This window comes from Cheilinus undulatus, linkage group 13 (genome assembly GCF_018320785.1).
Source record: "Cheilinus undulatus linkage group 13, ASM1832078v1, whole genome shotgun sequence".
NCBI lineage: Eukaryota > Metazoa > Chordata > Actinopteri > Labriformes > Labridae > Cheilinus > Cheilinus undulatus.
In genome coordinates, this window is record NC_054877.1 from 28,649,231 (window position 1) to 28,663,817 (window position 14,587).

Below are 14,587 nucleotides of genomic sequence, written 5' to 3' on the forward strand. Positions count from 1 at the left end.
TGTCGGCTGTGACTCCTTCTATAAAGAGGTGTGTGCCTTTCCAAATCCTGTCAAATCTATTTTTTTTAACACAGGTAGACTCCAATTAAGGTCTAGAAACATTTCAGTAAAGATCCAGAGAAATGGGAGGCACCTACATTAAATTTGAAGTGTATGTTGCAAAGGGTCTGATTACCAATATAAATGTGATATTTCAGGTTTGAATTTTTTAAAAATTTGCAAAAATGTCTGAAATTCTGTTTTCAATTTGTCATGATGGGGTAATGAGTGTAGATTAATGAGAATAAAAATGGAGCTCCTCTCCCTCAAGTCACTCCCCTCTCTCCCTCTTCTGCCAGTTTCCAAATCTATCAACAGTCTTATCTTTCTACTAAAGACATGAATTCCCCCCCAAAAAATCTTAAAATACACTCTGGCTCAAAATGTTTTTTTCTCTTGATGGGATTTCTTTTAACACTATTTCTGTCTCTAGATATTTCTGTTAGTGATGGGAATTTTGGCTCTTTTTAGTGATCATTTGGCTCTTTTGGCTAACTAATTGCTCTTTATTTGGTACCACTTTGGCTTTATCTGATCATTTAGCAATTTTTTTTATATATGATTGATATTTGTGCTTGTAGTATACTATAATTGCTCCTAATTTTGGATTAATAAAAAATCGCATGAAATTAATTCCCCCACAAAGTCTTGCGGGCTAGAAGAAACCTGCTCAAAAAATGGTATAAAACATTACTGCTAAAAAAATAGGATCTGGATACCATTGTTCACATAAAAGATCCTACTTTTTGAACTGGCTCCTTATGATAAACACATCATAAACTTTTGTAATCCAATTTGCTTGGTGTGGGGCTAAACTAACTGTCTAACCTGAGACAATAATTTTCAATGTACAATGTACAAATCAAATGTAATTTCCTGAGCAAAGCCTCAGTTAATGTGCAGTCCTTCACCGTGGGGCCATATCTAAATACAGGCACTCAGTAAAACAAACATATGGCAGGTCACATCACCTAACAAACAGATGATGGTGACAGCTGAGCAAACAAACAGTGGAAGTGGATCAGTCATGCAAGGACCTCTGGATAACATGCCTGTGTACTGTCAATATAACTACATTCAGATTCTGATCAATTTAAGTATCCCATACAGAAGCACACCTTTCAACCAGACAGAAAACCCACAAACAAAATCCACTGTACGAACAATAATCAAAAATGTATACTGAAAAAATGAGCTCTTTGATAATCCACTCATGTCTCAATCCCCCAACAAAGACAGATCAATGATTCTTTATCATTTGGTGTTACAGACATGGCCCCTTGTCCCCTGAAGAACTCTACACACAACTTCTAGGCCCACTCATTGTTAACTCATGTGTCCATTCATCTACTCATAATAACTGAGTCCTACTCACCGTTCGATAGACATCTTCGCTGCTCTCCTCGTACTTCTGCTGGATCCTCTCCTCCAGGAAGTAGATGCGGAGCTTGAGGCTGAAGTTCTCCTTCTTCAGGTCATTCAGGTGCTGTGACAAAGTACGGTAACCGTTAGACATGACCGTCAGAGAGCACCGAAACTGCTCAACATGTCCGTTATAGGTCAGAAATCAAAAGTCCTGCTCTCTGTATCACAGGGGAATACAGAGTCCATTTTCAAAGGACGGCGATTTTCAGCACACGTCGCTGAGTAAGAGTCCTGTGTCCGTTAGACATGCTACCTCCTTCTCCAAAAAAAGCATAATGTCCCAAATATACAACTAATTTATAAAGTGGCATCCAGGCCTCTATCAGGCCTAAAGGATACTGTCTAAAACCCAAACGCACACTAAGCTAACACATTCACTCACTCACACACACACACACACACACACACACACACTATAGAGTCTATTGGGTTTTTAGCAGTGCAGAGGGCGACTCTGCAACCCGGGCCGTCAGAGGTGTAGCCATTTTAGCTCCATGGTGTGTTCTGGCGTGTGAGGGGACGGGACAAGAGCTTATTTTACTGCGGGAGAAATCCCTGGAATCCCAGACTGCCAGGGGAGATGTGTGGAAGGGGGGAAGAGAGGGGGAGGGAGAAGAGGGGAGTCAAGAGGCTCAGGGTTCACAGGCAGTTGTGATATGAAGGGAAATCTCACCCCACTGCTAAACAGGACGGCCAAAAGGCACAAACAGGGGCATGAGGAGAGAGGACAGGGCTTAAATGTGTGTGAATGTACAGTTTGTCTGCTTCCTCTTACTTGGATTGTAAATAAAGGTCAAGATTAACCAGCCTCCTATCTGTTTTTATACATTTTTGAGTAAAGTCTGAACTTATGAAAGAAAGCCACACAAATCTATGAGTTATATAATAAAATGAGTGACATACTATTAGCCTAAACTTAATTAGGGACAGTCTCGATACCAATCAAGTCTTTCACAGTTTGGATAGTTATTACTTGAAGAAGGCACCATCGTGATTACAAGTTAATTAATAAGGAACTTTTGATTAATGGAGGAATTAGTGGAAGCATTATTGGCTCATTCACACAGTGGTCATGAGCACTATTATTGTCTGAATGCTAATGATAGCTGCTGTCACATGGTAGCTAGCTCACAAGCAATCAAATTAGTACTTTTGCCTTGCACTGTGATCTGAAAGCACTAATGATTACATTTTCAGCTGCTGATCAATAAATGATTAACATATATTGATTTATAAGATGTAATACTTTAATACTGTAATACTTACAACAAAAAAAACTTTGACAGCATTTGAGGTTTACAACATTAAGAGAAAAGTCTGAAGAAAATGAGTGCCAAGTAAGGATGTGGCAATAAACTCAATTCTCACTAGGGTGTGCTCACATTAGGATTTTTTTTAATATCGATACACTGAGATATCGTGATATTTCACAGCGCAATACTGTATTGTTATTTTAAAATGCAGTATCGACATTTTTTAAAGTAATAATTTACTTGTTGGTGCAGTAGTTTCTGGTGTAATTTCACTCCCTGACCACTAGTTGGCGGCAGGCACTGCAAGCCAGCTGCAGGCAGTTGACTCTTCTCTCTTCTCCTCTGCAGAGACAACAAGATCATGCAAGACTTCCGGTGTGAGCAAGCCGGTTGCTCATGTCTACATAGACACATATATATATATATATATATATATATATATATAAATCGCAATATATCAATATCAGCACCCCTGTATCAGGATACTTATCGTATCGCCAGATTCTTGCCAATACAAAACCCTACTTTTAAATAACTGTATGTTCATATGTGTATAAAAATGGGGGAAATATACAATTTGAAATTATTTAAAAACCCTTTATTTATTTGGGAGGCATCTGGTGAACCCCTCTCAATGTCTCAGGACCCCCACTTTGAGAACCACTGGTCTAAGTTACTCAACAGCTGAGGCGTTTTTCAACAATTTAAAATAGGCTGACCACATTTCTTGTTAACACTACTGCTGGAATACAGAGAAGAGCTACAGGTTTTAGCTACCTATCAGCTCCACTCTGTCACACTGCACAGACAAGCCTGCTCCTCCTACTTTCTCTTCTCTGCTTGTCTTTTTCACAGACAGCAGGTTACACACAGTGGAGAAATATCACAGAATTTGAATGTCTGTCAGTCCAGCACTAACACTTTAGTCTCGTCTAGTCTCTGTAATCAAAAGTAGTCCTACTTCTTGTCATCCTAGCTTCCTCGTGGAAAAAAAGACAGACAAATATGGTTGTCATAGTTTCTGTTAGAGATATAAACACTGGTACTGCCTTCCAATATCAAACTGGGTAAAAATATCCATTAGAACAATTGTTCTCAACTGGACTAGCATCAAGATTTGCCACAACCTCCTTAATGACAAGTGGTGACCCATATTTCCAACATTTCTCAGTCATAACCAAATGTTTTTAATGAAAGACGGGGCAGCTTCAAATGGAAATAGAACAACAGGTGTTACAGTGGAAAGAAATGCTTCAAAGCATGAGCACATCAGAGACTTTTCCAGGTTTTCCAGATTTTTCCAGGGACACATCTGCAACCACTGAAAAAAGCCTTTGCGACCCACTTTTGGGTCTTGACCCACCAGTTGAGAACCAAGGCATTAGAGCATGCTAAGTAGTCAGCCACATTACCAACAACCTGTTCACTGAATAGCTTTATCTCTCATGAAAACACCAGTATGTAGCATACCTGTTAAGTATTTATCAGACCCAATACATCTAATCTCATGGCTAATCCTGGTTATATCATATTCAGTACAGTTTTGCAGAGTCTTAAATGGCCCCAACAAAAGCTTACCAGCATGGTTCAATAGAAATCCTAACAGGTGGACAGGTGAGTGGAAAAGTCGGCGGAAATAGGGGACTTGGAAGCTATGAACCAGGGTGCTATTAATAGGGATCTGTCCTGAATCTCACAGAGCAGCAAATCCCTGAAAGTCCCTCAGAGACTGGAGTAATAACAGAAAAAATAACAGAGAGACAGATAAAATCTGCCTTTTCCAACAGAAAAACTAAGACCAAATTTTAGAGGAGCATCTGAGACATGTTACTAAAAGATGCAGTTGCGTCACTATAAGATCCGGATGTGTTCATGGCGTGTGCATACCAAAGTGTCCCATTTCATGCTAAATAATTCTGAGTAAAGATAGGACAGGCGCCAGGCGCAGTCCCAACATAACATCAGGAATGACGACAGGTTGTTTTTAACACCACACATGATACACTAAGAACTAACACGCATTCTCCTCTAAGCTCCTCATCAGAGACAAACACACGGACATGACTGTGTGTGAATGTAAGTGTAAAGTGTGTGAGAATGTGTTTATTTCAGTATGAAACTGACAAATTCAAGAGCTGGCAGAGTCCTAGTGCTACCTCGAAGTAATTAACTCCACAACTCCTGTAAAAACAGGCTGAGCAGTTTCTCCAGGATAACATGAAGGGACAGGTATAGTGGCTCTCTTGTGTTTTATTCTAATGTGTATAAAACTGATTATTTCATAAGGTAGTTAGCCATTCTTATCTAAACTGATAAAAGAGGAGCACATGCTGCTCACAATAGAAAATGCACTGTGCAAAAATGCAAACAAGCAACAAACAGCCATATAGAGGAAGTTAGATGTTTGCTTCAGGACAAGACCGAGAATATATCTTGAAAACAGTATGGGAAACGCCAAACCAGATTACATAATGACCGACTGATGTTACCATGCTGATTCTGCTTCTCCATTGAACTGTCAGTGCTGTGATAACGAACAGAAATCTTGGAAAAGGCAGTTTGATTTCTTGCTAAGAATCTGATGATAACTCATTAACACAATTTTATTAGCGCATTCCTTGTGTAAACAGAAAAAGGCAGCATAAATCACTAAGTATGAACACAGGAGAAAAGATAGTTGGCAAGACTTTAAAAATCCCAACTAAAAAAAGCTACATCTCACGTATTATCAAAACAGAAAGCTTAATGATCCAAGTGCCAGAGATGGAAAAGTGAAAGACTATTCTAATCAAGTAAAAGTAACGACACAGACAATGATTACAAATCACCTGATTTTTAATTACTAAAACTCAGACTCAAAGAAAGCTTAGTTTTCATCAAGGAGACGTAAACTAGAAACATAAACTAGACTAAAATGCAATTTAGTTAGACAGCCAAACTCCATGACATTTCTCCTCTGTGGGTAAATTCATCAAAACAATGCATCTCAGTGCATCTGGAGCTCTTCTGCCTCTCAGCTCTAGACAGCAAGGATCCCATGATGACAGAGAGCACTGAACACACCAGTATGATTTGGTACCAGATATGCCTCAAAGGGTTAAAATGTTTTTCCTTGTTGGTAGGAGATGACCTTGACTGTTCTGCCACTGATCAGGCCCCATCCAACGAAATTGACAATGAGACCGTTGTCAAAGAGATGGAGCAGCATGTCTCTGTCTCCTGAGTCTCTGTGGCTCCACTAAAATTGTTAGATGTTTGTGACTTACCCTTCCCCACAGTCTGTCCTACCTGTGGGGTAAAAAGAAGTACACTGTTTTGCCTAAGTCACTTATTCCAGAAGTAATTTCTGAGTCAGGTTAAAGATGGCCGAAGTCACAAAGGTATGCTCATAAACTGGCCTAAGTCATCAAATCCTCTAAGGGTTAAATAATTGACTTGACAGTGTTGTGTGTATGTCAATAGTCATCTATTGGAATTACCTTTATTTGTAGAATGGTTAATAAACATCATAAACTCTATATTTGATTCAGTTTTTTCTGTCTCCTGAAAAATGTGAAAATATGACTTAGGCCATTATTTTAGGAAGGTGACGATATTCCTTTTGGAAATCCCATGGGTACTTTGTCCAAAAAATAGAGCATCTGAGACTGATGGGAAACCCTAAAGTGGGCCAAGATGTAGCCAGAGGCCAAGTTTAACCCCCAGGAGGGTCCAGGGTGTTTTCCATCACATGCTTCCAGCAGCAGGTATTCTCCTATTCCTCACAGTAGTTTGAGAATATATACCACACATATTCTGATAGAGGATTAGACCCTCCTGTTTACATCCAGTGATAGTAATACTGCATCAACACAAACCAAGTCATTATTTGTAGTAAAAATAAATTGAACCACAAGATGGCACTATAGAGCATATTTTCATTGGCCATATTAGATGAGTACAGTTGTTTCTGTGTGTGTTCTTATGTTTAATGAGAATAAAACAATTTTTTAAAAAGCTCTCACCTGTTCAAACTGCTTGAGTGTGTGGAGCTGGAGAGGAGGAGAGTTGTCTGTTTCATCGCTACACAAATCTGATCAAAGACAAAAAAAAATGTGGGGGAGGGGTTAAAAAATTGTGCAAAACATATGGATAGTTTATGTTTTTAACACAGCCCTAATATATTTTCAGTTACAGTAATGTACCTGTCATGTGATCTGTGATTTTGGATGAAGTCTGCTCTTCTGCAGCACTGCAACAAGAAACAAAAGAAATAGCACTGTCAGCAAAGAGAGGAAGAAATGAGAGAAAAAGGCATGAAATAAAAAAAGACCATTATAGCAGCTGGTATATCATGTTAAACTAGATATGTGACCAGGAAGGGAAGGAAGCTCCTCGAGAAATTAAGAAAGCCACTTTAATCCTTTTACAATAACGACATGATCTCATTAGCACCTCTTTGGGGAATTGGGGGTCATCGGGGAGTCCCAGCAGGGGTGAGGGAGTTTTTTAGAGGGAAAAAAGGAGCTACTGGGGGTCATCTCGAAGGCCCTTCAGCATACCTAATTTTTGCTGTCTACCAAACAAAAACAATGTTGCTTCCCTGATTTAATTCTTTTTCCCTATGTTTGGCAACTACCAAAAGATCAGTTTAAGATTTAACACATTCATTTAACAAAATCTAGGATATAAAAATCTTGAACATGGACTAGATCATGGCAGTGTCATTAAAAGGCACTCTGACAGGCCTGCATTAGTATCCCTTCTGTTCTATACAAACTCCACAGACAGCTGCAGGGTCTGAAATGTAAAGACAGTTGGTGCATGCCAAAGCTTTAAAAGTTCACCAGGTGGATGGGTAGTCTACATGCTGCATTGCTGTGTTGGGCAGGGAGTCATGATCACAGCCCAGTCTGGACTGTGCAGATATATCAGTGGGATGGATGGTCCACAGAGTGTGTCCATGAGTGAGTGGGGGGGGGGGCTGATGGTGATGCAGTAACCTACATACAATATGACACACAGTGGAGGATGTGAAATGTGTGGGTCTGCCATCACTTTGACTAGATATTTACTATTTAACTGCCTTTAGAGTATTATGTAGGTTGCTAAAACATCTTTATTAATTAAAGTTGTACATTTGGTCTGAGCTTTCTCTTGTTTGATTAATTAAATTTTACAAAGCTACTTCCGAGGAAGCTATATCACGAGCTTAAATGCAAATAGAGCTCACTTTGTAGCCTGCTAGCTACAGTATCGCAATGTGTGTCAGTTTTTTAGGAAAATAGGGCAACATTACCCTCCCGAAGAGCGTATTTGTTTAACTGTAACGGAATTTTTCATGCTAGTCGGAGCAATACTGTCGTTTAAGTCAACATGCTCATTGCTAGTGGCCTTACTGGATCCACCGATCCATGAAACATGCAGATGGCTCTGTGTTTGATACAGCCACGTCTCTCTATGAGAAAGAAGGGCCTTTATTAGCCCCGAGGATGTACGACCGCTTTAAAGTGACGGACTAAAAACGATTCATGACATAAATCAACATCATTATGTCTCACTGTTTAAATTAACCTAAACTAGCTCGAACCGTAAACTAGCCTATATCCCCAGGTCGTGTTTTTAGGCGCTATATTCTTCCGCTGCCTTGTCACCCCCCTCCCCGCACACAATCCTTTAAAAGCCGCCTCACCTCTCAGACTCTCCCCAGGTTTGCTCCGGCGGCGATGAGCTCCAATCCATAAATGCTGTTCCTTTATTCATCCATGCCTTCAAAGTCCACGTCCATTATCCCTCTAAAGCGAAAATACATCCACACGGGGACATCTTCTCGGACTCGGTCGACGCAGCGCACGCACAACGCTCAGGTTTGGAGGGGGTGTGTGAGGATGGGAACAGGGGATGTTACGGTACACCCCCCCCTCCCTCATCCTTTGGAGTAGAACCCCTGCTGTTCACCCAGCCCACCACCAGATGAGCTAAGACATGGGTAAGATGGTTTTTCAGGCGTAAAATAATGCAAAACGTTCAACAACCACGATATATAAGGGAAAAAGTAGCCCTGTATTGCTTTCACCTAGATGTATGATTCTTCAGCTAATTTGTGTCCCTGGCATCAAAAAGAAAAACTAAAACATGTTGTTTTTATTTTGGATTTTTGTGACACACACTTGACACCAAAAGGAAAATTAAAAAAAAAAGATAGTTCTTATTTTTATTATATAAAACATGGCTTTTAATGTAAGGTTTGGGCTTTATTTCCTTTATACCTGGGTCAGATTTTGGACATTCAATCCCTCTTAATATTTAATTCAATTTTCCTAATACTGACTTTACAAACAAATGACACATAAATTGCTATTTTAATGAATGGTATCATGTGTTGTAAGAATTATTAGAATTTCATGTTTGTTTGTTTTTTCATAGAAAGACCACCCGTCTCTTGGGGTCACTGTCATTTACAACACACCCCAAAATGCAACTTGAGGGAGTTTATAATAGTTTGTGTACTTGAAACCACAGAAATAGTCATGTGAGAGGGGCGCACATGCCTGGAAAGCAGAGTTAGCTCCATGGAAGGAACTGAAATAAGAAAAAAATCAAGGTTAACTGGAGTTAAATACAGAGTGTTTATTGGTTGCCATTTCCAAACAGCTTATATTTCCTTTGAATGTGGACAAATAAAATTTTATACTGTGTGTTTTGGGTTTATTTAATGCTAACAGAGATTAGCATGCTAATATCACAATTTTTTAAATGTGATTTCAAAAAAGTCATTTCCATCACTATGTTTATTATGATGGGAAAGACTAACCTGGCACGTCAGATGGATGTGTTTCACACAACCACCTGGAAAACCACTCATACACAGCGTTTGAGAAAGGGCAGAGCCTTTGAAAAAAGTAACTTGGAGTGAGATTGGATGAACGTTGTCTGTCACATCTTAACGGGCCAATCAAAGCAACAAAACATGTGATGTAGCCGCTATTGAGCTGCGACCCTGCAGAGGACTTAACTCCATAGGGAATTGCATAAAGCGAACCATGGCGACTGTAGGCGTGTCAGTACATGACTTTTGTCATTTTTGAAAAGATAATAACTCAATGTTGTTCTTTGTTCTTCCTTAAAGGTGCAGTGTGTAGAAATTTGAATTTTAGCGACATCTAGCGTTCAGATTTTAGAATGAGCCCATCTGTTACCAAAACGTCACATCACTAAGTGACAAGAGCCTGTGAAGACCAAAAAGGATCATGAGCCAGACATCATTCACAGCAGTGACGAGGTGAGGGTTTATTCATTCATTTTTGTAACCATTATTTTTATAGATTATAGGTCAGTCTTCTTCTCCTCCGCCTGCCTTCCAGGCAGATTTCAGGACCGGCGGGCAGGTTCATATTTAAAAATTGCGTTTCGCTGTTTCTGTCCCCAAAATGTTGCCGTAGACAACATGGCGGTTCGTTATGTCAGCCTCCGTGATTGCGACCCGCAGTAATGTATATTTTAAAAGGTTTTTTCTAATTTTGTAAAAAGAAAACGAAAGTTTTAAGGGGATGATTGTACACTTATTTTAACATACTTCACAAAAATATATAAACATTATATCCCATTTACACCATTTCTGTTCGGCGAAAAGCTGACAACTTCTACAAACTGCACCTTTAAACAAAGAAATTTTGTCAAGTTCTGATAAAACTGGTGCTTTAGCAGCATCCACGCTAATGTCTTCCGCCATAATTGGACTGGTCTCTTGTTGCTGCTAGCATATACAACAGTGTTTCCCAACCATTTTTCCTTGAAGCCCCCCCTACATGCACCTAAGAAAAGCAGAGCCCCCCCAGGGCCCAAGAGTGAAGAAAAAGTGACACACTGACACCAAAAATCAACAAAGATTTGAATTGTTTCAATGATAAAACCCTAAAAAGAGGTCTATGAATGCTTTTATTATCTAAAGACCTTTGCATAAACTACTTACTAACTGTTTTATCATGGTTTTAGTCAATATTTGCACATCTATTTTTGGCAGCCTCAAAGCAGACAAAGCCTCGCCCCCCCCTTGAGATCTTTGGCACCCCCCCGGGTTCCCAGGTTGGGAACCAAGGATATACAATATGCTAGCAGCAATATACAACAAAATGGTTGGGCCTCCTTCTGCATGAATTACTGCATCAATGCAGCGTGGCATGGAGGCGATCAGCCTGTGGCACTGCTCAGGTGTGATGGAGGCCCAGGTTGCTTTGATAGCGGCCTTCAGGTCATTTGCATTTTTAGGTCTGGTGTCTCTCATCTACCTCTTGACAATACCCTATAGATTCTCTATGGGGTTCAGGTCAAACCAGTTTGCACAAGCCACGCTTTCAGTATGGCCCTCTGCTATGGTCATTGAACCAGCTTTTGGTACCTTTGGCAGTGTGGGCAGGTGCCAAGTCCTACTGGAAAATGAAATCAGCATCTCCAGAAAGCTTGTCAGCAGAAGGAAGCATGATGTGCTCTAAAATTTCCTGGTAGATGGCTGCATTGACTGTGGACTTCAGAAAACACAGTGGACCAACACCAGCAGATGCCATGGCAGCCCAAACCATCACTGACTGTGGAAACTTCACACTGGACTTTAAGCAACATGGATTCTGTACCTCTCCACTCTTCCTCCAGACTCTGGGACCTTGATTTCCAAATGACATGCAAAATGTACTTTCATCTGAAAAGAGGACTTTGGACCACTGAGCAACAGTCCAGTACTTTTTCTTTACAGCCAAGGTAAGACGCTTCTGACGTTGTCTCTGGTTCAGGCTTGACATGAGGAATGCGACATTTGTAGCCCATGTCTAGGTTGCCATCTGTGTTTGTTGGAATAAAGAAATGTTGTCCAGTTCAGACAAACCCACTGCTGCAGCTCAGTCCCAGCTAATGACTCCACCAGCAGGCCTTGTATACATCTACTCGCAACAACTAACCCTTTCCCTGTAACTATCACATACTCATGCCCAAGCAGTTCGGCAGAAGAGCAATGACACCTTTTCTGTCACAGAAAGGTTTTAGTCGTGGCGCAGATGGTTGAGTGGTTTAAGGCGCCACCCATGTACATGGGCGGCCTGGGTGCAAATCTGGCTTGTGGCCCTTTATCGCATGTCTCTCCCCACTCTATGCCCTGTTTCCGAGTCTATCCACTGTCCTTCCTCTATCTAATAAAGACATGAAAAGGCCCAAAAATAATCTTAAAAAAAAGAAAGCTTTTAGGCCCCATCCACACAGAGACGTTTTGTTTTGAAAAAGTTTTCTGTAAAGATGGGATCGTTTCAGGAAATATCCGTGTAAGCACGGAACCACTGAAACGACTGAAAACGCTGTAGTGTGTATGCCAAGGCTGGCGCTGTATTGCTGCCACGGAAATGGACCAAAAGAGAGAAGAAGATCACAGAAAACTGACAAACTTTCTTATAGTTGCCCTTCTGGTTGTTCTCTGGATTAAGAACATATGGTGTATGCATTTCACAGTGGTGGTAAAAAAATAACAGAATTTGCTGTAAAAGCCATAATAAGCTCAGTACCTTCTGCAGCACGAACATAATCCTTTAATCAGCTATTGTTGTTTTGGCCGGACCTGTGCAGGCATCGTAAGAGAGCTACGCGATGTGTGTTGTAATCGTTTCAGGAAAGATGCAGTTGGCCATCCACATGGAAATGAAACGGTAGTCATTTACAGATTTGTTCACTCTTGGACCCCTTTTCAAGAAGTATCGTTTACAGTCACCCAAAACGCCATGTCCGTATGGATGACACGCTGATCCGACAAAAAACTTTTGCGTATACTCTAGGGGTGCGCAGTATATACGGTAGACGGTATAAATTATATAAATTTGGCCTACGGTAGAGATTTGGACTCTACCGACCAATCACGATAGCGCTTGTTAATGACATCATCATATCTGCCTCAGTGTGAGTTAGCAGGCAAAAACATGTTTTTTCCTCTAAAAGTCTGACAGCTGTACCGCAACGAAGTCAGTGTGCTGTCTCTGTTGGCCTGCCTGGGGCTGTAACACAAGCTAAGTGCTGCTTTGGCTGGTCTCAGAGCTCAGCGCTGCAGCTCTTCCTCTTACAATGGCATAAACAACCGTTTAAAAGTCTATTTTAACTTATGACTTTCTTTTCTAAGTCCACAGTGAGTCAAAGATCCAGGCTGCGATGTTAAATGAGGTCAGAAAAGCTGCTGTAAACTAGCTGTATTCTCCGGTACGGCAGCCAAAGCTAAGCTAACTCAATGCTAAACACAATACTTCCGTCAAGCTCTTCAAAATAAAAGTCTGTGGCTATTATTTTTGTGAAATGCTTTTATTTTGAACGACTTCACTAAGAAACATTTTCAAGTCATAAGCAGCTTAACACACCTCATCAGGTTAGAGATGAAATGCAAAACTTGGAGAGCAGTTAGAAGTAAACCTAGAGAGACTTAAAAAAAAAAACATGTTTTCTGTGTTCCTATACTTAGAGATAAATTGAGTATGCCATCAAAGGTTTGTTTTAAGGGGAGAAGGGGGGTTAATAACACTTGAATTTGGATAAAAATGAATTTTCTCTTTTTAATTTTGTAATACAGTGATATAATACCATTATCGTCAAAGGCAAGGAAAAAAAATCCCGTGATATGATTTTACGGCCATATCGCCCAGGCCTTGTATACTCCTGAATTCGTCTCCGTGTCAACGGGGCCTTAGTGTCTCTCTCTGTTTGTTTTAATAAAGACATGTCAAGTTTTGACAAAAGTGCTGCTGTGACTAATTCAGAGCTAATTGCTCCACCAGCAGCCATTGTTAACAAGCATTTACACAAGAAACCATTTCCCCCTTGAATATCATGTAGTAATGCAGGTCAGCAGAAGAGTGAAAACATCTTTCCCAACATGAAAACTTTATAGGGTTGATTTTATTATTTATTTCATACAGAAACGTGGCCCAGTTATAGTAAAACAGAGACAGTGGTAAAGCTACATGAGCAGCAGTGGCAGCCATTACCAACAGCTTTCAGTACAAGCAAACAGAACTGTGTATGGTATGACTCTAAAAGTAGGATCACCCACTCAGTAAGTCACTCAGACACAGACAGAGCCATCAGTAGGGTTCAAAAAGTATTTTTAAAAAATAGGTTTATAAAAAATAAGAATAACAATTATTTGTAATTATTTATTAAACAATTATTCTGACAACTAAAACTTTAAGGGAAGTGCAGATCATTACCCAACAGGGGTTGTGGGACCTGGGTGTACTTCAGGTGGGCTGCAAGAGGCCTTTTACTCATATAAAAAACATAAAAATGATAATAAAAATTTAAATCCAGTTTAACTGATCATAAAATACTTGATTACATGCTAAAACGCTTTGCCTAAGAAGTAAAAGAACCCAGCCAGAATATTTAACTTACATGTCATCTTAAAACTTTTTTTTTTTTTTTTTTTTTTTGATGTATTGAACGGGTGTCATAGTTTAACTGGGTCTAAAGGTGAAATGACGGTTTTGTTGGTCTCCAGAAAGTTATTGACATTTTCTCCAGCAAGATATTTTTCATTATTTACACTTGAATGGAAAAAAATCAGCAAGCAGATAAGAGGAACTGCTTTGTCCACATGGGGCGCTAAATTCAACACAAAGCAAAAGTTCCACACAGGAGCTTTAAATGTACTATTCTGTTAGTCCTTTAAAACACAGTGGCAGACTTAGGGCCAATACCATTTCTACCCTGTAACCCTTCCCCTTGCCCCTTGAAACAGAGTGGTAAGGCATAGGGGTTAAAACCTTGCCTTAAGAAAAGAGATGCCACTTGATTGCTGTTCATCATTACACATTTCCAAAAAACAGCTGTGTCATAGGAAGGGACACTAAAGCGTCAACCATCTCATTGTG

General features: G+C 40.0%; 1 protein-coding gene across 1 annotated transcript in view; it reads right to left on the bottom strand.

The window, feature by feature from the left end:
- Positions 1–8,544, bottom strand: part of LOC121520680 (myomegalin-like) — a 60,902-nt gene extending 52,358 nt beyond the window's left edge. The window contains exons 1-4 of the mRNA XM_041804257.1: positions 8,389–8,544; positions 6,902–6,948; positions 6,722–6,789; positions 1,415–1,525 (exon numbers count right to left, since the gene is read on the bottom strand). Of these exons, the coding sequence (XP_041660191.1) occupies positions 1,415–1,525; positions 6,722–6,789; positions 6,902–6,948; positions 8,389–8,459 (297 nt within the window). The 5' untranslated portion in view covers positions 8,460–8,544. The remainder of the gene's footprint in view (positions 1–1,414; positions 1,526–6,721; positions 6,790–6,901; positions 6,949–8,388) is intronic.
- Positions 8,545–14,587: the final 6,043 nt, after the last annotated feature.